Below are 22,668 nucleotides of genomic sequence, written 5' to 3'. Positions count from 1 at the left end.
CCCTCCAAAGAACTTATCTAGATGCATAGTATGCACTTTGAACCCCCAGGTGCTTCACAAATTGATCAGTAAAAAAAAAAAAGTACTTTTTTTTTCACAAAAATTTTATTTGGCCTCAGTTTTTTCATTTTCACATGGGCAACAGGATAAAATGGATCCTAAAATTTGTTGGGCAATTTCTCCTGAGTACATCAATATCTCATATGTGGTCATAAACCACTGTTTGGACGCACCGCAAGGCCCGGAAGGGAAGGAGCGCCATGTGACTTTTTGATTGGAAAATTAGCTCCAATCGTTAGCGGACACCATGTCGCATTTGGAGAGCCCCTGTGTGCCTAAACATTGGAGCTCCCCCATAAGTGACCCCATTTTGGAAACTAGACCCCCGAAGGAACTTATCTAGATGTGTGGTGAGCACTTTGAACCCCCAAGTGCTTCACAGAAGTTTATAACGCAGAGCTGTGAAAATAAAAAAATAATTTTTTTTCCTCAAAAATTATTTTTTAGCCCGCTATTTTTTATTTTCCCAAGGGTAACAGGATAAATTGGACCCCAAAAGTTGTTGTCCAGTTTGTCCTGAGTACACTGGTACCCCATATGTGGGGGAAAACCACTGTTTGAGCGCACGGCATGACTCAGAAGGGAAGGAGCGTCATTTGACTTTTTGGAAAATTAGCTCCAATCGTTAGCGGACACCATGTTGTGTTTGCAGAGCCCCTGTGTGCGTAAACTTTGGAGCTCCCCCACAAATGACCCCATTTTGGAAACTAGACCCCCTAAGGAACTTATCTAGATGCATAGTGAGCACTTTGAACCCCCAGGTGCTACACAGAAGTTTATAACGCAGAGCCGTTAAAATAAAAATATTTTTTTTCCCTCAAAAAATAAATTTTTAGCCTGTTATTTTTTATTTTCACAAAGGTAACAGGATAAATTGGACCCCAAAAGTTGTTGTCCAGCTTGTCCTGAGTACGCTGGTACCACATATGTGGGGGGGACCACTGTTTGGGCACACGTTGGGGCTCAGAAGGGAAGTAGTGACGTTTTGAAATGCCGACTTGATGGAATGGTCTGTGGGCGTCATGTTATGTTTGCAGAGCCCCTGATGTACCTAAACAGTGGAAACCCCCCACAAATGACCCCATTTTGGAAACTAGATCACCCAAGAAACTAATATAGATGTGTGGTGAGCACGTTGAACCCCCAAGTGCTTCACAGAAGTTTATAACGCAGAGCCGTGAAAATAAAAAAAATTTTTTTTCCTCAAAAAATTATTTTTAGTCCACTATTTTTTATTTTCACAAGGGTAACAGGATAAATTGGACCCCAAAAGTTGTTGTCCAGTGTGTCCTGAGTACGCTGGTACCCCATAAGTGGGGGGGACCACTGTTTGGGCACACGTTGGGGCTCGGAAGGGAAGTAGTGACGCTTTGAAATGAAGACTTGATGGAATGGTCTGTGGGCGTCATGCTACATTTGCAGAGCCCCTGATGTACCTAAACAGTGGAAACCCCCCACAAGTGACCCCATTTTGGAAACTATATCACCTAAGGAACTAATCTAGATGTGAGGTCAGCACTTTGAACCCCCAAGTGCTTCACAGAAGTTTATAACGCAGAGCTGTGAAAATAAAAAAATATTTTTTTTTTCCTCAAAAAGTGATTTTTAGCCCACTATTTCTTATTTTCACAAGGGTAACAGAATAAATTGGACCCCAAAAGTTGTTGTCCAGGTTGTCCTGAGTACGCTGGTACCCCATATATGGGGGGGGACCACTGTTTGGGCACACGTTGGGGCTCGGAAGGGAAGTAGTGACGCTTTGAAATGCCGACTTGATGGAATGGTCTGTGGGCGTCATGTTACGTTTGCAGAGCCCCTGATGTACCTAAACAGTGGAAACCCCCCACAAGTGACCCCATTTTGGAAACTAGACCCCCCAAGGAACTTATCTAGATGTGTGGTGAGCACGTTGAACCCCCAAGTGCTTCACAGAAGTTTATAACGCAGAACCGTGAAAATAAAAAATCTTTTTTTTCCACAAAAATAATTATTTTAGCCCCCATTTTTTTATTTTCCCAAGGGTAACAGGAGAAATTAGACCCCTAAAGTTATTGTGCAATTTTTCCTGAGTACCCTGATACCCCATAAGTGGGGGTACACCACTGTTTGGGCACACGTCGGGGCTCGAAATGGAGGGAGCACCGTTTGACTTTTTGAACGCAAAATTGGCTGGAATAAATGGTGGCTCCATGTCGCGTTTGGAGAGCCCCTGATGTGCCTAAACAGTGGAAACCCCTCAATTCTATCTCCAACCCTAACGCCAACACACCCCTAACCCTAATCCCAACCCTAATCATAACCCTAATCCCAACACACCCCTAACGAAATCCCAACTCTAACCCTAACCACAAGCCTAACCGTAATCCCAACCCCAACCCTAATCCCAATTCCAACCCTAACCCTAAATTCAACCCTAACCCTAAATTCAACCCTAACCCTTAGTCCAACCCTAACCCTTAGTCCAACCCTAACCCCTAGTCCAACCCTAACCCCTAGTCCAACCCTAACCCCTAGTCCAACCCTAACCCCTAGTCCAACCCTAACCCCTAGTCCAACCCTAACCCCTAGTCCAACCCTAACCCCTAGTCCAACCCTAACCCCTAGTCCAACCCTAACCCCTAGTCCAACCCTAACCCCTAGTCCAACCCTAACCCCTAGTCCAACCCTAACCCCTAGTCCAACCCTAACCCCTAGTCCAACCCTAACCCCTAGTCCAACCCTAACCCTTAGTCCAACCCTAGCCCTAACCCTAGCCCTGGACCTAACCCTAATGGAAAAAAAAAAAAATATATATTTTATTATTTGTCCCTACCTATGGGGGTGATAAAGGGGGCGGTGATTTACTTTTTATTTATTTTGATCACTATGAAAGTTTATCATAGTGATCAAAATAAATGAATGAATCTGCAGCGTTGCAGATTCGATTCGGCGCACTGCGCATGCGCCCGCCAACTTGCAAGATGGCGGCGCCCATGACGCTGGACGGCAGGACACCGGGACGGATAGCGGGAGATCGGAGGCACAAAGGAGGGTGAGGGGGTGATCGGAGGGTGAGAGGGGATGATCGGAGGGCTGGGGGGGCGGAGAGAAGGCGGGGGGGGCAGATCATGACGGCGGCTGCCGATCGGTGCCGTCAGAAGGTGGCGGCAGCCGATCGGTGCCGTCAGTCGGTGTGGGGGGGGTCGGGTCTCGGTGTCCAGCCATGGCCGATGCTATTTCAGCATCGGCCATGGCTGGATTGTAATATTTCACCAATTTTCATTGGTGAAATATTACAATCGCTCTGATTGGCAGTTTCACTTTTAACAGCCAATCAGAGCGATCGTAGGCACGTGGGGGCTAAGCCACACCCCCAGGTGTTAACTCTGAAGGGTCCTTTGTGTGCGGGTCGGGTGACCTTTCAGTGACCCCGGTCACCCGACCCGCAGGGGGGCTATTTATAGCATGACGCCTACGTAGGCGTCATAGGTCGTTTGGGCACTGCTTTTCATGACGCCTACGTAGGCGTCATAGGTCGTGAAGGGGTTAAATGAAAAAACACAAAAAGAATTGTCCTAAAGCCAAATTGGATATAATTCCACACCAAACATAAAAAAGAGGGTGGACAAAAGTATTGGCACTGTTCGAAAAATCATGTGATGCTTCTCTAATTTGTGTAATTAACAGCACCTGTAACTTACCTGTGGCACCTAACAGGTGTTGGCAATAACTAAATCACACTTGCAGCCAGTTGACATGGATGAAAGTTGACTCAACCTCTGTCCTGTGTCCTTGTGTGTACCACATTGAGCATGGAGAAAAGAAAGAAGACCAAAGAACTGTCTGAGGACTTGAGAAACCAAATTGTGAGGAAGCATGAGCAATCTCAAGGCTACAAGTCCATCTCCAAAGACCTGAATGTTCCTGTGTCTACCGTGCGCAGTGTCAAGAAGTTTAAAGCCCGTGGCACAGTGGCTAACCTCCCTAGATGTGGACGGAAAAGAAAAATTGACAAGAGATTTCAACACAAGATTGTGCGGATGTTGGATAAAGAACCTCAACTAACATCCAAACAAGTTCAAGCTGCCCTGCAGTCCGAGGGTACAACAGTGTCAACCCGTACTATCCGTCGGCGTCTGAATGAAAAGGGACTATATGGTAGGAGACCCAGGAAGACCCCACTTCTTACCCCGAGACATAAAAAAACAAGGCTGGAGTTTGCCAAAACTTATCTGAAAAAGCCTAAAACGTTTTGAAAGAATGTTCTCTGGTCAGATGAGACAAAAGTAGAGCTTTTTGGGCAAAGGCATCAACATAGAGTTTACAGGAGAAAAAAAGAGGCATTCAAAGAAAAGAACACGGTCCCTACAGTCAAACATGGCGGAGGTTCCTTGATGTCTTGGGGTTGCTTTGCTGCCTCTGGCACTGGACTGCTTGACCGTGTGCATGGCATTATGAAGTCAGAAGACTACCAAAAAATTTTGCAGCATAATGTAGGGCCCAGTGTGAGAAAGCTGGGTCTCCCTCAGAGGTCATGGGTCTTCTAGCAGGACAATGACCCAAAACACACTTCAAAAAGCACTAGAAAATGGTTTGAGAGAAAGCACTGGAGACTTCTAAGGTGGCCAGCATTGAGTCCAGACCTGAATCCCATAGAACACCTGTGGAGAGAACTAAAAATGGCAGTTTGGAGAAGGCACCCTTGAAATATCAGGGACCTGGAGCAGTTTGCCAAAGAAGGATGGTCTAAAATTCCAGCAGAGCATTGTAAGAAACTCATGGATGGTTACCGGAAGCGGTTGGTAGCAGTTATTTTGGCTAAAGGTTGTGCAACCAAGTATTAGGCTGAGGGAGCCAATACTTTTGTCTGGCCCATTTTTGGAGTTTTGTGTGAAATGATCAATGTTTTGCTTTTTGCTTCATTCTCTTTTGTGTTTTTTCATTTAAGACAAATTAAATGAAGATAATAATACCAAAGAATTTGTGCTTGCAATCATTTTCAGGAAGAAACTGAGTATTATCTGACAGAATTGCAGGGGTGTCAATACTTTTGGCCATAAACGAGTATGGAAATTCCAGGCTCTACCACCCGTTAATGGAGGTGCTCAGGGGGTAAAAAGACATATGTACGTAATGAAGTAAACCCCGGCACTCAAAATGAGGACAAAGGAATGAATGCAAAAGTGAATTTATTGACACACTGCAAAGGGAACCTAACCAGAGCAACAGCACCAACGTTTCGGCATAAAGCCTTTCTCAAGGTAGTTGCATTACTGGTTACAACGGAGAAACACGGGTCACATAGGACGACCGGAAATTTTCACAAAAGGAGGTGAGGTTCCATATATTTCGCAGAGTGTGCTTCGTAAGTGGAGGAGTGACAGGGTCACTATATGAGGAGAGTGGAAGGTGGGTGGACGCCTGCAGTAGATGACCGGGACAGGCACATGTGGCGGTGGAAGCGGCGGTCACGTCGCCGCAGCCGCTTCCACCGCCACATGTGCCTGTCCCGGTCATCTACTGCAGGCGTCCACCCACCTTCCACTCTCCTCATATAGTGACCCTGTCACTCCTCCACTTACGAAGCACACTCTGCGAAATATATGGAACCTCACCTTTTGTGAAAATTTCCGGTCGTCCTATGTGACCCGTGTCTCTCCGTTGTAACCAGTAATGCAACTACCTTGAGAAAGGCTTTATGCCGAAACGTTGGTGCTGTTGCTCTGGTTAGGTTCCCTTTGCAGTGTGTCAAATTCACTTTTGCATTCAATACTTTTGGCCATGACTGTAGCTTAGGACGCTCTCGGGGTCCAGACGTGTGACTGTGCCAAATTTTGTGGCTGTAGCTGCGACGGTGCGGATGCCTATCCCGGACATACACACATACACACACACACATACATACATACATACATACACACATACATACACACTTTGAGCTTTATATATTAGATATAGCTGAGTGTATAGCCCTGCCCACTCCACATAGCCACATTCACTATAATATCCCAGATCATCCCGTCAGCCGGAGCTTCCGGACTACTACACCTAATATCCCTCATCGTCCCATCAGCCAGAGCCACAGGACTACTGCCCCTAATATCCCACATCATCCCGTCAAAGCCACCGGACTACTACTCCTAATATCCCACATCATCCCATCAACCATAGCCACCGGACTACTACCCCTAATATCCAACATCATCCCATCAGCCTAGGGATAGAACCAGAATGCTGAGAGGAATGGTCCTAACTTCCATACCGGGGTTCCCTATAAGAGAGGCCTGGCATCAGAACCAGAGCGCTGAGTGGATTTCCCATGACTTCCATACCAATGATCCCTTTAATAGAAGCCTGGGGTGAGAATCAGAGCGCTGAGGGATTTACCCTAACTTCCCTACCAGAGATCCCTTTAAGAGAGGCCTGGGGTCAGTACCAAAGCGCAGAGTGGATTTGCCCTCACTTCCATACCGGGGGTCCCTTTAGGAAAGGCCTGGGGTCAGTACCAAAGCGCAGAGTGGATTTGCCCTCACTTCCATACCGGGGGTCCCTTTAGGAAAGGCCTGGGGTCAAACCAAAGCGCTGGATGGATTTGCCCTGACTTCCATACCAATGATCCCTTTAATAGAAGACTGGGGTCAGAATCAGAGCGCTGAGGGATTTGCCCTGACTCCCATACCGGAAATACCCTTAAGAGGGAAGATGTGCCTATGGGATGAAGGATGTGTGATGGGTATATGGGAATGGAAGGGGGGATTAATTTCTGTCATGTGCTCTCTGCTCCTTTCTGGGGGGCAGACAATGGCTGGAGCTTATGTTCCCGGGGATGCTAGATTTCTCCCACCCAGTCACTGTCTGCTGAGGTGTTGTCTGGAGTGAGAAAACTGTTGCTCATAGCAACCAATCACAGCTCAGCTTCTTTTAAACAGGTCTAGTGAAATGAAAGATGCTTCGTGATTGGTTGGTGACACACACACATTCAATTTTATATAGAGAGATTATGATAAGAGATGTCTACTGAAACAGTGCCTTGCAAAAGTATTCGGCTCCCTGGAACTTTTCAACCTTTTCCCACATATCATGCTTCAAACATAAAGATACCAAATGTAAATTTTTGGTGAAGAATCAACAACAAGTGGATCACAATTGTGAAGTTGAACAAAATTTATTTATTTTAAATTTTTGTGGAAATTCAAAAACTGAAAAATGGGGCGTGCAATATTATTTTGCTCCTTTAACTTAATACTTTGTTGCGCCACATTTTGCTGCGATTACAGCTGCAAGTCGCTTGGGGTATGTCTCTATCAGTTTTGTACATCGAGAGACTGAAATTCTTGCCCATTCTTCCCTGGCAAACAGCTCGAGCTCAGTGAGGTTTGATGGAGATCATTTGTGAACAGCAGTTTTCAGCTCTTTCCACAGATTCTCGATTGGATTCAGGTCTGGACTTTGACTTGGCCATTCTAACACCTGGATTCGTTTATTTGTGAACCATTCCCATTGTATATTTTGCTTTATGTTTGGGATCATTGTCTTGTTGGAAGGCAAATCTCCGTCCCAGTCTCAGGTTTTTTGCAGACTCCAACAGGTTTTCAACAAGAATGGTCCTGTATTTGGCTCCATCCATCTTCCCATCAATTTTAACCATCTTCCCTGTCTGCTGAAGAAAAGCAGCTCCAAACCATGATGCTGCCACCACCATGTTTGACAGTGGGGATGGTGTGTTCAGTGTGATGAGCTGTGTTGTCTTTACGCCAAACATATCATTTGGCATTGTTGCCAAAAAGTTTGATTTTGGTTTCATCTGACCAGAGCACCTTCCACATGTTTGGGGAGTCTCCCATATGGCTTGTTGCAAATTTTAAATGACACTTTTTATGGATATCTTTGAGAAATGGCTTTCTTCTTGCTACTCTTCCATAGAGGCCAGATTTGTGCAGTGTACGACTGATTGTTGTCCTATGGACAGACTGTCCCACCTCAGCTGTAGATCTCTGCAGTTCATCCAGAGAGATCATGGGCCTCTTGGCTGCATCTCTGATCAGTCTTCTCCTTGTTTGAGATGAAAGTTTAGAGGGACGGCCGGGTCTTGGTAGATTTACAGTGGTATGATACTCCTTCCATTTCAATATGATCACTTGCACAGTGCTCCTTGGGATGTTTAAAGTTTTGGAAATCATTTTGTATCCAAATCCAGCTTTAAACTTCTCCACAACAGTATCATGGATCTGCCTGTTGGGTTCCTTGGTCTTCATGACACGCTCTCTGTGCATCAAACAGAACCCTGAGACTATCACAGAGCAGGTGCATTTATACGGAGACTTGATTACACACAGGTCGATATTTATCATCCTTAGTCATTTAGGACAACATTGGATCATTCAGAGATCCACAATGAACTTCTGGAGTGAGTTTGCTGCACTGAAAGTAAAGGGGCCGAATAATATTGCACGCCCCACCTTTCAGTTTTTGTATTTCCAAAAAAGTTTAAAATAACCAATAAATTTTGTTCAACTTCACAATTGTGTTCCACTTGTTGATTCTTCACCAAAAATTTACATTTGGTATCTTTGTTTGAAGCATGATATGTGGGAAAAGGTTGAAAGGTTACTGGGAGCCGAATACGTTCTCAACGCACTGTAAATGTTGATTTTCTTTTTGTATTGGTGGTTAATCAGCAAGGGGCAGATTTCAGCTCTGATGCTGATATACAGAGTATCTGAAATAAAGGTATATTATTTGGAATCTAGATTTTGAAGAATAGTTTGCAGAATCCCTAAGGTGCCAGAACAGAAGATACAAATTAAAATTGACCCCATTGTAGGGTCATATACAGACAGCAGTACAAGAATAGTTCTTATTTTTTATTTTTGCATGGTTCTCCTTGTGGTATAAGTGATGAGATAAATTTATTCTTCTGGTTGGTGTGATTACAGCAATACCAGATTTAAATATATGTTTTCCCATATTCAGAGAGTTATAATATTTTTATTTTTTGGCTAACAGCTGTAATACGGCCTATTTTTTGTGCGATGAGTTGCAGATTCTTTTGATATCCTTTTGAGGTACATAATGTTTTTTGATCTTTTTTTATTCAGATTTTTCAGACTTTGAACAAAAACAAGAAATTGTGTTAATGTTTTTATTTACTTTGTTTTTGCACCGTTCCCTGTGCAGTAAGTGATAAGTGAGATTTGTTTCTCGAGTTAGAATGATTACAGTGATACCAGATTTTTATACGTTTTTATGCTGTGCTACTTATACACATTAACTGGTTTCCCGCCTTGGATGTATCCATACCTCCCTATGACCTGTACCTTATTGACTTGGGATATAAGAATACGTCCCGGCAATTTTGCGCGCATATGGGCTGTGCGCATGCAATCGCCATTTTGTCAGCTGATTCTGACAGCTGACATCCTGCACCACTCCCGGCACTTTAACCCCATAAATGCTGCAATCGAACTCGATCGAAGAATTTTAGGAGCAGGCAGAAGGAAGACAGCCCCTCTGACCTTGGATCAGAGACCCAGCTGCATCCCGATCGTTGCCATGGTGACCCAATGTCCTCATGACGACATCCAGGTCACTAGAGCTAGCAAAGTTGCTCAATCATGCTCAGAGCATGATGAGCAACTTTGTCAGTGCAGTGCTGACAGTTGACATAGCACAGGGATGCTGCTGTATCCCCATGCTATACAAGCGATCAGCCTGCAAAAAATGAAAGTCCCATAGTGGGGCAAAGTAAAATATTTTTTGAAAATTGTAAAAATCTATTTTAAAATATTACGAAAAAATATATAAAAACAATAAATCACACATATTTGCTATCGCCGCATCCGGAACAACCTGACCTATGAAACTGTCCCACTAATTTAGCCCTTTAGTGAATGCCATAAAAAAATGAATGCAAGGCAAAAAGCAATGTTTTATTATCATACCGCTGAACAAAAATTGGAATAAAACACGATCAAAAAGACGGATATAAATAAATGTGGTCCCACTGAATACGTCATCTTGTCCAGCAAAAAACAAGCCCCCATATAGCTCAATCAGCAGAAAAATAAAAAAGCTATAACTTACAAAATAAAGCAATGCAAAAATATTTTTTTTTATAAAATAGTTTTTATTGTCTAAAAGCACCAGAACATAAAAAAATGTAACTGTGATATCACTGTAATAATACTGACCTGAAGTACAAAACTTCCTTATCAATTTTACCACATGCAGAATGTCTAAATAAAAAATTATGAATTGCTTGTTTTTGTTCGTTCTGCCTCCTAAAATTCAGAATAAAAAGCAATAAAAAAGCCATGTGCCTGAAAATGGTACCGATAAAAACGTCCACTCGTCCGGCAAAAAACAAGCTTTCTCATGACTCTGTGGGCCGAAATATGGAAAAATGATAGGTCTCAAAATATGGTGATGCCTAGTTTTCGCAATAAACTGCATTTTTGTTAGTGTGTGACCGCAGCCAGACATAACCTGATATAAATCTGGTATCGCTGTAATCACACCAACACACAGAATTAAGTCATTAATCACTTATACCACACGAGGAACGGCATAAAAAATAAAACCAATTCTTCAACTGCTGTTTTGTTCTTTTTGCATCCTAAAGATTGCAGTAAGGTTTACACTGGGGTTTCCGTGTAAATCTCTAAAATACGTGATTCAGACTGAACCCCTGACGGGAGATTCCCTATAATGAGGCAGATGGAGGCACTGTGGACGCCATAGGACCTGTGATCCAACACGGTCTGTCTTTTTAGGCCACAGTTTTGTGCACTCCTGAAAAGAATGACAACGCTGAGCAGAGAGTAACTCTGCTGCTTCATTATAGTGGATGGATCCCTTGGGGTTTTCATCTGAATCACGTCACTCGGAGATTTAGGTGGAAACCCCAAAGTAAGTGCTCAGCATATAGCGCCGGAAAAATGTGATCCAAAATATGTAAATTGTTCCTAATAAAAACTTCAACTCAGTCCATAAAAAAAGCAAGCCCCCACTCAGGTCTGTCATCTGTTAAAAGGAAATATAGAGGGCTTCCACGTTCCTGATAGTACAAAGGCTCTGGAAAAATTAAATGGCTCTTCGCCCCTCAAAAGAAGTTCAGCAAATTCTGTGCTTCCAAAATGCTCCCCTCCCTTCTAAGCCCAAACTAATCTAGGAAAATCTGCATTCCAGGAGACAAATAGCGCTCTGTCCCAAGTCTCCGTATGGGTAACCAGTACTATACAGCCACATATGGGGTATTTCCATATTCAGTAGAAATTGTGGGATAAATTCTGATGCCATTTTTACCCACTTCTTGTGTGAAAATTTAAAATCTGGGGCTAAAACAAAATTTAGTTATTTTCTCATTATTGCCCAATGGTATAAAATTGTTACACACCCATGGTGATTCCTGCACCCCTAGATTAATTCATTGAGAGGTGTAGTTTGTAAAATGGGTTCACTTATGGGGGTTTGTCTCTTCTACCAACTCGGGGGCTCTCCCAGTGTATCATGGCACCTGCAAACCATAACCGTAAAATCTGCACTATAGTATGGCACTCTTTCCCTTTCTGGGCTTTGCGCTGTGCCTGAAAAATATTTTCTAATTACATGTAGGGTAATGGAGCACTAAGGAAAAATGTACCTCAGTTTGATGTGGGGAAAAAATACCATTAACCCTAAGGCCTGTTTCACACTTCCGTTTTTTCAAATCCGTCAAAATCCGTTGTTTTCCGTAAAAAAACGGATCCGCCATTTTTTGCAGGATCCGTTTTTTTTTTTTGTCCCATAGACTTCCATTACGGTTACCGCGGATCCGTCAAAAAAACGGATCTGTTTTTTTAAAAACGGATCCGTTGGCATCCGTTTCCGTCAAAAAAACGGAAACGGATCCGTTTGGCGGACACAAAAACGGAAGTGTGAAACAGGCCTAAGAAAAATTAAAAACTTCGGGCTAAAACAACTTTTTAGTTGTAAAAATATAATTTATTCTTTCTTCACCGCTCAATGGTAAAAAAAAAATTCTGAGGTACAAGGGGTGTAAATATGACCACGGCACCCCTGGATGAATTAATTGGGCAGTGTAGTTTGTAAAATGAGTTCACATATTGGGGTTTCTGTTGTTCTGGCACCTCTGCCAATATGTGACATGGCGCTCTCAAACCATTCCAGCACAATCTGATCTCCAGTATGGCGACTCCTCCCTTCTCAGCTTTTGCCCTGTGCCTCAAAAGTAGCACCCCCCCCCATATGGGGTATCGGAGTACTCAGAAGAAATTACCCAACAAATTGTATGGTGCAATTTCTTCTGTTACCCTTGTGAGAATAAAAATTGGGGCTAAAGCAACATTTGGGGGGATTTGATTTTTTTTTTTATTTTCACGGCTCAACGTTCTAAACTTCTGTGAAGCATCGGGGGTTTCAAGGTTCTCACCATACATATAAATACATTCTTTGAGGGGTCTGTTTTCCAAAATAGGGTCACTTGTGGGGGTTTCCATTGTTTAGGAACATTAGAGGCTCTCCAAACAGAATATGGCGTCTGCCAATGATTCCAGCAAATCTTTCATTAAAAAAGTCAAATGACTCTCCTTCCCTTCAAAGCCCTGCTGTGCATCCAAACAGTAGTTTTCTCCCACATATGAGGAATCGGTGTACTCTGGAAAAATTGAACAACACATTGTATGGTGAAATATCTCCTGTTGCCCTTATTAAAATGCTAAATTTGAAGCTAAAATAAAACATTTTTGTAGGGAAAATGTATTTTTTTTTATTTACACATCTCAATGTTACAGTTCCCTGATGGATCTAAATGCTGTCACTTGTGGGGGATTTTCACTGTTTAGGCACATCAGGGGCTCTCCAAACGTGACATGACATGCACTAACCTGAATTTTTAGTGAAATAAATTTATTATTTAGAATATAATAATTTTTTGTGAAAAAAAGTTAAATGTTCATTTTTTTTTCCAACATTTCAAAAATTCCTGTGAAGCACCTGAAGGGTTAATAAACTTCTTGAGTGTGATTTTGACCACCTTGAGGGGTGCAGTTTTTAGAATGGTGTCACTTTTGACTATTTTCTATCATATAGACCTCTCAAAGTCACTTCAAATATGATGTGGTCCCTAAAAAATATGGTTTTGTAAATGTTATTGGAAAATTGCTGGTCAACTTTTAACCCTTATAGTATATGCGCACGTTGTGAATTTTCTTTTGTAAAAATCTGTGCAGGTTCTCCCTCTCTTGGCAGAAAGCGCAGATGATAATCCGCATGGATTTGATGTGATTTTCATGCGGATTTGTAACCAAAATAAAGATATAATATTTAACAAAAAAAATTGTGACGTCATTTCCTCGTCCAACCTTTTCTTTTACATACTCCATTGAAGACCATAATATCATTACAGACCATGTTCAAATATAATGTTTCCACACACAAAACAAATATAAGTGAATATAATATAATATATATATATATATATATATATATATATCTAGCTCTGACAATTAAGAGACCACTACAAAATTTTCAGTTTGTCTGATTTTTTTCTTTATAGGTATATTTTTGAGTAAAATGTAAATTTCCCTTTTATTCTATAAACTACTGACAACATGTCTTCGAATTTCCAAGCACTAGATTTTGTATTTATTTTCAGAAAATGAGAAATGGTCAAAATAACAAAAAAAAATATGCAGTGCTTGCAGACCTCAAATAATGCTAAGAAAACAAGTTCATAATCATTTAGAAACAAGAATACTAATGTTTTTTAACTCAGGAAGATCTTTTGTAGAATAACCATGATTTTTAATCACAGCTTTCATGCATCTTGGCATGCTTTCCACCAGTTTTTCACACTGCTTTTGGGTGACGTTATGCCACTCCTGGTCCAAAAATGTAAGCAGTTCTTTGTTTGATGGCTTGTGACTATTCATCTTCTTCTTGATTACATTCACACATTGATTGACCTAGCTGTGTGGCATGGCGCATTGTCCTGCTAGAAAAAAACAGTCCTCAGATTTGGGGAACATTGCCTGAAGGAATCAACTGTTTTTCCAGGATAATCTTGTATTCGTCTTGATTCATATGTCCTTCGCAAAGATTTACTTGCCCATTTCCAGACTTGCTGAAGCATTCTCAGATCATCACCGATCCTCCACCAAATTTCACAGTGGGTGCAAGACACTGTGCCTAGTACACCTCTCCAGGTCTCCATCTAACCATTAGTCGACCAGTTGTTGGGCAAAACTGAAACTTTTTCTCATCAGAGAAGATTCTTACTCCATTCCTCTATGGTCCAATCCTTACGATGTTTGGGAAACTTCAACCTGGCTCTCCTTTGCTTCTCATTGATGAAAGGCTTTTTTCTAGCTTTACATGACCTGAGCCATGCCTCTAGGAGCCTGTTACGAAATGTTCTTGCCATGCACTTCACCCCAGCTGCCATTTGCCATTCCTTTTATAGGTCACTTGAGATGTCATCCTGTGGTTGCTGAGTGACATTCGAATAAGATGGTGGACATCTCAGTCAGTGGAGAGTCGTTTTCGCCCTCTGCCGATCTGTAGCTTTCTTGTCCTCAATGTCTGCTGCTTAACCTTGTAATGGACAGCCATCTTAAAAACTTTAAAGATGGAGACAACATGACGCTCACTGTATCCCTCTGCTAGTAAAGCCAGAATTGAGCCCTTCTTTTTCTCACTCAAGACTTTTGTTTTCAAGTCTCTTGACATGGTTACAAGTTATTTCTTCATTCCTATGACTTTTGGGATGTTACTAGCACTTATTTTGCCATCCAGCTTGTCCTATTGCAAGAGGATTGTGAACACAGCAGGGTTTTTTATATTTTTCTTCATTAAATAAGTTTTGGTTCAGGTGATCACCTAATCAGAAGCACATTAAGTAGAATGAGGTGTCCTCTGGTTGCAATTCAACTGGCAGTGGAATGTAATGGCTGTCAGATATGTAGAGAAGCTGATTTTCATAAAGCTGTGCAGTGGTCTCTTAATTTTTGCCAGAACTGTATATGTATGTATATGTAAATATACACTGCTCAAAAAAATAAAGGGAACACTTAAACAACAGAATATAACTCCAAGTAAATCAAACTTCTGTGAAATAAAACTGTCCACTTAGAAAGCAACACTGTTTGACAATCAATTTCACATGCTGTTGTGCAAATGGAATAGACAACAGATGGAAATTATTGGCAATTATCAAGACACCCTCAATAAAGGAGTGGTTCTGCAGGTGGGGACCACAGACCACATCTCCGTACCAATGCTTTCTGGCTGATGCTTTGGTCACTTTTGAATGTTGGTTGTGCTTTCACACTCGTTCATGAGAGGACTCTACAACCCACACAAGTGGCTCAGGTAGCGCAGCTCATCCAGGATGGCACATCAATGCGAGCTGTGGCAAGAAGGTTTGATGTGTCTGTCAGCGTAGTGTCCGGAGGCTGGAGGCGCTACCAGGAGACGTGGAGGGGGCCGAAGGAGGGCAACAACCCAGCAGCAGGACCGCTACCTCCGCCTTTGTGCAAGGAGGACAGGAGGAGCACTGCCAGAGCCCTGCAAAATGATCTCCAGCAGGCCACAAATGTGCACGTGTCTGCACAAATGGATAGAAACAGACTCCATGAGGATGGTCTGAGTGCCTGACGTCCACAGATGGGGGATGTACTCACAGCAGTGTGTGTGTTTATATGTATGTGTGTGTATGTATGTATGTGTGTGTGTGTGTGTGTATATATATATATATATATATATATATATATATATATATATATATATATATATATATATATATATATAGTAAGGTAGCGCTCACTGAGTGCATTGGGGAACGCCCGCTTGGCAGCGCTATAGCATACAAGAAGACTCAATTTCCTTAAAAGTTCTCCTGGGTTTATTGCTCCATATCCCCAGCAACACAAACAGAGCAGTCAGCCTTTAGGTTCGGCAACATAAAATAATAATGTCCGTAAACAGGGCTTTGCTCCTCTCAGACCCTGTTCACACACAGGACCAGGGCAATGTCCATTAAGCATTCAGTTCCATAGGACAGTACAGTGTTGTTAACTCATTTTCTGGTTTACCTCTGGCTTCTGGTGAGGGTGGTGGAGCTGGCTATGTTGACAGAGGAGTCGTGAGTTCTCCATCCGGGCTCCCTCTAGTGGTGACAGTAGGTAATGAAGCTGAATTAAATGGCAGAGACCTGCCACCTGAGGAGGAGGACTGTGAGTGGACATCAGGAGTCTCTGACTGGATTTAAGACAGCTGACTCCCTAATTTTGTGCTGGTGATTTTTTCCTGCCCTGAGGTTCTGGTTTCCATTTCTGTTCCTGCCTTCTCAAGCTAAGTGTGCTCTGCTATTTTTTCACATGAGATTTGGTCTGGTTTACTCAGTTTTTGTGTCAGCCAGCCCCTGCTGGGGCTGTGCTGAATTTCCATTCTTATGTCTCTGTTTATGCCAGTTTGCTTTTTGTCCCTGATCAGATTTGTCTCTTTTTGCTCTGTCTTCAGAGTATACCAGAGTGCTCATATAGGGAATTGAAGTCTAGCGACTTCAGGGTTTTTGTTATCAGAAAGTGTTGGACATTTTTTGGCAGGGTTTTGTGCATGATTGCAGACAGCATCTTTCCTTTCCTGTCCTTTCTAGTTAGTGTGGGCCCCATCGTTTGCTCAGCCTATTTTTCTATCTGTGTTTGTGTTTTCATCTTGTCTCACCAACAATACATGTTTGGGGGATGTCTATTGCTTTGGGGTCTGCTCCGGGGCAGTTTAGATTTCCCCTTTTCTTGCTTTAGGCTTATTTAGTTCTCCGGCTGTGACGAGGCGTCTAGGATCATCGTAGGTACGCTCCACGGCTACTGCTAGTTGTGTGGATAGGATCAGGGTTCTGCAATCTGCTTAGTTACCAACCTCTCTGGTTTTCTGTGGCTTAGCTTGTTTTTGTTTTTCCTCCTCGGTGACTCATTCATAACAGTACAGTCTCTTACTGACCGGGGTCAGTGCAACTCACGGTTGTCCGACCGTCCACTCTGGAGGTATCTACTCTGCTTCAGGAAAGCTAGCACTGCTTCCCCAGGCTGTGCGATATCCGGCAAGCAGGGTTGGCCTGGAGCCACACACACTCAAATCTGTGCACAATCCAGTGCAACACTCTCTAATGTGCTAAACACACCTTCATTACGTAGGCTGTAACCCCACCTTCAGGTGAGGTATGGATCACATGGCTGGTCATGACCTCACGGCAGGTCCCAAATATACCTGCAGCTCCTGAAGGAAAATAGGGGTACAGCCAGCACCCTCACCCAAAGGTGAGGTCATATGGGTAGCCTGACCCTCCCATCTCTCATAGCATTCATCCCATTGTAGGTGCATCTCCTTCATGACAGCCACCCTCTTTTCTGTGTCTTCAGTTTCTGCCTGTATCACCAACTGGTTCTTCTCTAGTGCCCAGTTCACACTATAGGCCATTGTTGCCTTTTTAAAGGCCTCATGCGCACCCTCACTGACACACGCTTCTTGCATGTCTTCGGGTATCTCCATCACGTACTTGAAGAGCGAAGCCTCACTCTCTTCATGGACATATGGCTCCTGGTTTACCACGGACACTTCCCTCAAGACATCTGCCATGACCGGGTGACTGTTTTGTTCAGCTCTTGGCTCACAATCTTCCTGAGTAGAGTTGAGCGACTTTGGTCGGATCGGGTTTCATGAAGCAAAATTTGAGTCGGATGAAACTGGTCCGACTAGGGCAAAAAAAAGTTGGAGTTTGGTCCGAAACCCGACCCCAATGCAAGTCAATGGGGAATAAAAGTCGGCATTGAATGGATGAATGTCATCGGCTCAACTCTATTCCTGAGATTTACACTCTTCAGGACCCTTTTCCAAGATGGGCATTTGCAGCTCCGCCTTGTTATCACTCGGGCACGGCTGCTGTACGTCTTTGACCAGGAAACCTTACTGCTCCTCTGAGCTCTTCCACCTCTTCCCTTAGGGTCTTATTCACACCTTGCCATGTTGTCAGGTGACCTCTGAGCTCAGAGACTTCCTTCTCCAGCTCCTCCACTCTGTGCTCGGCCATTTGTCTCAGGGCCTTAACCGCTGAGAGCTCGGACTCTAGGTGGCGCGGAGTTTGCGACTTCCATACTCGCCACCTTTAGAGATTCCTTCACCAGCTGTTGACACATCTCTTCGTGCCCTTGCTCCAAGACTCGTATGTGTGCCTTTACCCAGCTAAAACTGTCAACTCGCTCTTCCCAAGTGTCTAATCTCCTTGGTCAGTTTGTTAACTTGACTCTCTAGTCGTCGGGTGATGGCGGTCAAATTGGAGATCTTCTCTTCTTGCTCCAACTTCTCCTAGAATGCTGTTGGTTCTGCCCCTTTCCGGCTTTTACCCCTCTGGCGACGAGACAAAGACTTGCCACTTAGTCCTGAGTTGGTCTTACTGTTCTCTTTTCCACTGTCGTCACCGTCTGAATGGGAGTCGCCACCACCCGACCGGTCATCCTGTACGCCTTGTGGAGCACTGTCATCACACTGGGTCAGAGCTTCTGTCTGCACAACATTGTCCTCAGCCCTAGTGGTTGCTAACGGTAATAACATGTCACCCCTGGTGTCTGTGTCACACCCCTCTGTATATATGAACATACAACCCAAAACCATTTCCCTATACATGGGAAAGGTAACACTCCACATAATCAATGAACATACTGATCCTACAGCCGCTATACCATAGATGTGATCAAGAAGTGTTTAACACAGATAGTTGGATAGTTTGATAGTTGGAATAAATAGACTGCATTCACCACATCTTAAGGTGCAGGCTTTATTTTCAAGTGTAGGGGTGTGCAGTATAAGGTTCTGCAGCAGCTGATGTGTGCAGTATGAGATTCTGCGGAACAGTATGAGGTTCTGCCCCTCCCTAGTTTTGATCCTGGCTATTACAGTTTCTTATAGATATGGCGAACCCTCAGGTAACCCTAAATGAAGGTCAATGGACACAGGTGGCTGAATTGAAGGAATTGCTTAATCACCTATTTACCGTGACTAAAAAATTACAAGCTGAGGATTTAACTCCTGGCATTTTCATAAGGGAATGGAAGAACTTGCTATTTTGCCTGTCCCAAAGAGGAGATTTAATCGCAGATGGCATTTCTGCTTCAATGAAACGGAGAGAGACACAGCTATTGGAAAATAAAATTTTTCTGGCAGCTGTTTATGTGGACCCAAGTCATCGTATATTGCTTGATGATCAACAGCTTACTAAAGGAAAAGAAGCTCTGACTGAGGTAGCAGTTAGGATGAGTGGCCTACAGGAGGACTGCCAGGCGCAAGAGGACTTGGGTCCTGACAGTGCTACTGCTGCCATATCTTCATCCTCATCGGATGAGGAGTTTGACTTTGACAAGTATTTGGATGATATGGAGCAGGCATAGCGTTGCCGCAAGGAAAGAGATTTCACTCCGTCTCCTATAGCAAGCAGATTGACCATATTTCAGCAAAATGTTTCACTTGCTCTCAACTAAAAAGAAAAATTCAACCGTTCATCAAAACTGACTGTGCATGAGGCAATTCCTTTATACTTGGAAATTGTTAGAGATGTTGCCCATGTGGTTACGGCTTTGCCTTCAACCCAAGTTAGTGTAGAGAGGTTGATCTCTGGATTTAAAATTATTAGGTCAGATTTTAGGTCATCTATGAAGGAGGATCTGATGGAGGCAATTCTTAGAACAAATTCATAGACTGCACAAATGTTATTTAGTATGTTTTTGTTGAAAACTGTTTTTTGCCACTTACATAGTTTTACATAGTGTTATATATATACTGTATATATATGTAATCGATATTACATAGTGTATTACATATTTACAATTTATTAGATTTTTGTGTTCTAAAGTTGTATTCCAATAAATATATATTATGTTCTATCTAAATGTCTTGATTATTGTATCATAAAAATGATTAAATGTCTGATGTTCACACTGAACTACAATAAATTTTTCACTTAAATATAAGCAATATATGTCGGAGTCGTGGAGTCTGTGGACAGGAAATTGAGGAGTCGGAGTCGCAGGTTTGGCTTACCGACTCCACAGCCCTGCTTTTACTACTGCTTCACCCAGTGAAACATCATTGAAATCAAGATCTGTCTCTAAATGATGCTGCTTTAAGATTACATAGCAAAAAAACCTTTTTGACAGATTCCCATCTGAGTACTCCAAGTTCCTCTAATGCTTCAAAGACATATACTTATCCAGGAATTTGTGAGCCCCAATGTGTCCCAGTGATTCTAACGACTTTAAAGCACTGCTGTTTGTGATGGCACTAGAGCTGTAGAGGAATGATGATTTGGGGTTTTTTTTTTTTTGCAGCCACGGGACTTGTGCATTTTGCAGTCATTTACTCGACCATGTACTCCTCTACCAGTAACATACCAGAGTATTCTAGAGTGAACTAAGATTCTGTCTATCCATTTGCTGAAACATCGCTTTGATTGGCTAATAAGAACTGAACAGCCAATCACAGCAATCAAGGTTGCTGGAAGAAGTGAAAACACCTGTGGTGATGAGTCTCGGTGCCCTGCAATCAGAAACAGCACACACCTACATGTGATCACTGTGCCTTCAGATATGGTGGCTGCATGATCACCATGACGTAACTGCACGTCCTAGGTTGGGAACCCTTTACCCTCCATGACTTGTAGGTATGTCAAAGATTGAGAAGGGGTTAACATTTCCATATTGCATGAAACGAACAGTTGCCCTATTTGTTAGTGTTTTGGATTAGAGTTTCATGAGTGTTTGCTCACTCTTTGGTCAGTGTTTCAGTTATTGCCATCAGTGTTTCATTATTAATTTTCATATATATATAAAAAATAATTTGTAATTGTTTTACTTAATCTTTTGTTATGTTTAGTTTAAAGCAAACTGGATAGCAGGATTTTGCTAAGTAAACTACAGACACTGTTGGGTTGCCAGTGTTAAACTAATTAAAATGATATCTCAGGTCAAGAAATCTGTCTTGTGGTTCTTGTGTAATAAGTGTTAGAAGTTTTCAGCTAATGAAATACCCGTGCTCTGGGGCGGGACTGTAGGCAGAGGCTTATCTTCCTGCTTTAGGCTAGAGAAACCAAGGAAAGCCACAGTCTCACTATGAAGCACAAATAGTCTGTATGATGAGGAACAGGTGTGTGCTTCAGAGCTGCCTTTGGGAAAGTCTTTCATTGGTTTCTCTGGCTTAGAGCAGGAAGATAAGAAAGCATTGTTCCCACAGGTATGCATTGCTGAATTTCCACCCCTCTCTCCCATGCTCCTGAAAGCCCCATGTGAACTGCATTGTATTTTTATATGGTATGCATTGCTGAATTTCCACCCTTCTCTCCCATGCCCCTGAAAGCCCCATGTGAACTGCATTGTATTTTTATATGGTATGCATTGCTTACCCATCTTCTTGTATCCATAATTGTACTCCATTCTTGTTATCTTTGCCACACATCTAAGTGGTCTGTAAAACCCCTTCCCCTTTTATGACCTTTGCTAAACTCTGTGCATTTGGCCTGGGCAGTCACACCCCACTCTTACTCACAGCTGATTGTGTTTAGCTGCACATATATTCAGCTCCATGGGTCTGCTCCAGATGTAGTCTGCTCCATCTATCTCAAAATCCATATCTCAAAGTCCATATTTCTAAGTACTCTGAATTAGACTAGAATTGGACTGGAATTGACTGTAATGTACCGGACTATGACACCACAACAATGTTTTGCCTTCTTTTTACTATCACCCCCATACTACTCTATTTCTCCCTAACTCCTGCAATCCCTCAACCCAGTAAGGAACTTGTCATTTCCCCCTCCATCCTTCCCAGCCATCTCACCTCTTCGTCACAACTGTTCCTCCACATACAATCCTTTTTCTCCAGACACACAAGGCCACATCATATCCTATCCTGCTCCCACCTTCTAATGCTCTGTCTACTACCCCTCATTGCTGTCGTCGTATCCCCTAATCCTGGCCCTCCTCAACACATCCCCACACTCATTTCTAACACTCTGTCACAATCCTCTACACATTTTTGCAACCATGACAACCTCATACCTATTCATCCAGCCCCCACTCCCCCGGTCCTCTTACCTGGCGTCTTATGGAACGCACGCTCTGTCTGCAACAAGCTATCATTTATCCATGACCTCTTTATCACCAACAAACTCTCCTTCCTTGCCATCACCGAAACCTGGCTCACTCCCTCTGACACAGCCTCTCCAGCTGCGCTTTCCTATGGCGGATTCCATCTCTCTCACACCCCTCGCCCCAGCAACAAATGTGGTGGAGGAGTTGGCTTGCTCCTGTCTGATACCTGCTCCTTTACCCCAATTCCTCTGCCACCCTTCGCTACTCTTCCCTCGTTCGAGGTGCACTCCGGCGCATCTATTCCCCTTCCAATCTTGAACTGGCTGACATCTACCGCCCCCCGGAACTAGCCATCTCCACCTTTGTCGACCACTTCACCACCTGGCTACTCCATTTCCTTTCTGCTGACATCCCCACCATCATCGTGGGCGACTTCAACATCCCCATTGACACTTCCACCCCGGCTGCCTCTAAACTTCTATCGCTCACGGCTTCC

At 43.1% G+C, this 22,668-nt stretch overlaps 1 protein-coding gene across 3 annotated transcripts in view; it reads left to right on the top strand.

The window, feature by feature from the left end:
* Positions 1-22,668, top strand: part of EDC4 (enhancer of mRNA decapping 4) — a 634,971-nt gene that overhangs the window by 594,249 nt on the left and 18,054 nt on the right. Inside the window, exon 29 of one of the 3 annotated variants that reach the window (XM_073576357.1) lies at positions 20,415-20,688. The exons of the other annotated variants lie outside the window; for them this stretch is intronic. Coding sequence (XP_073432458.1) covers positions 20,415-20,472 — 58 coding nt within the window. The 3' untranslated portion in view covers positions 20,473-20,688. Of the gene's footprint in view, positions 1-20,414; positions 20,689-22,668 lie in introns of those variants that run through there. 3 annotated transcript variants of the gene reach the window in all.

The sequence above is a fragment of the Dendrobates tinctorius genome, unplaced genomic scaffold, assembly GCF_039654945.1.
Source record: "Dendrobates tinctorius isolate UK_male_01 unplaced genomic scaffold, ASM3965494v1 ptg000048l, whole genome shotgun sequence".
NCBI lineage: Eukaryota > Metazoa > Chordata > Amphibia > Anura > Dendrobatidae > Dendrobates > Dendrobates tinctorius.
The sequence above is the reverse complement of the archived record's forward strand: the minus strand, read 5'-3'. Positions and strand labels throughout refer to the sequence as shown.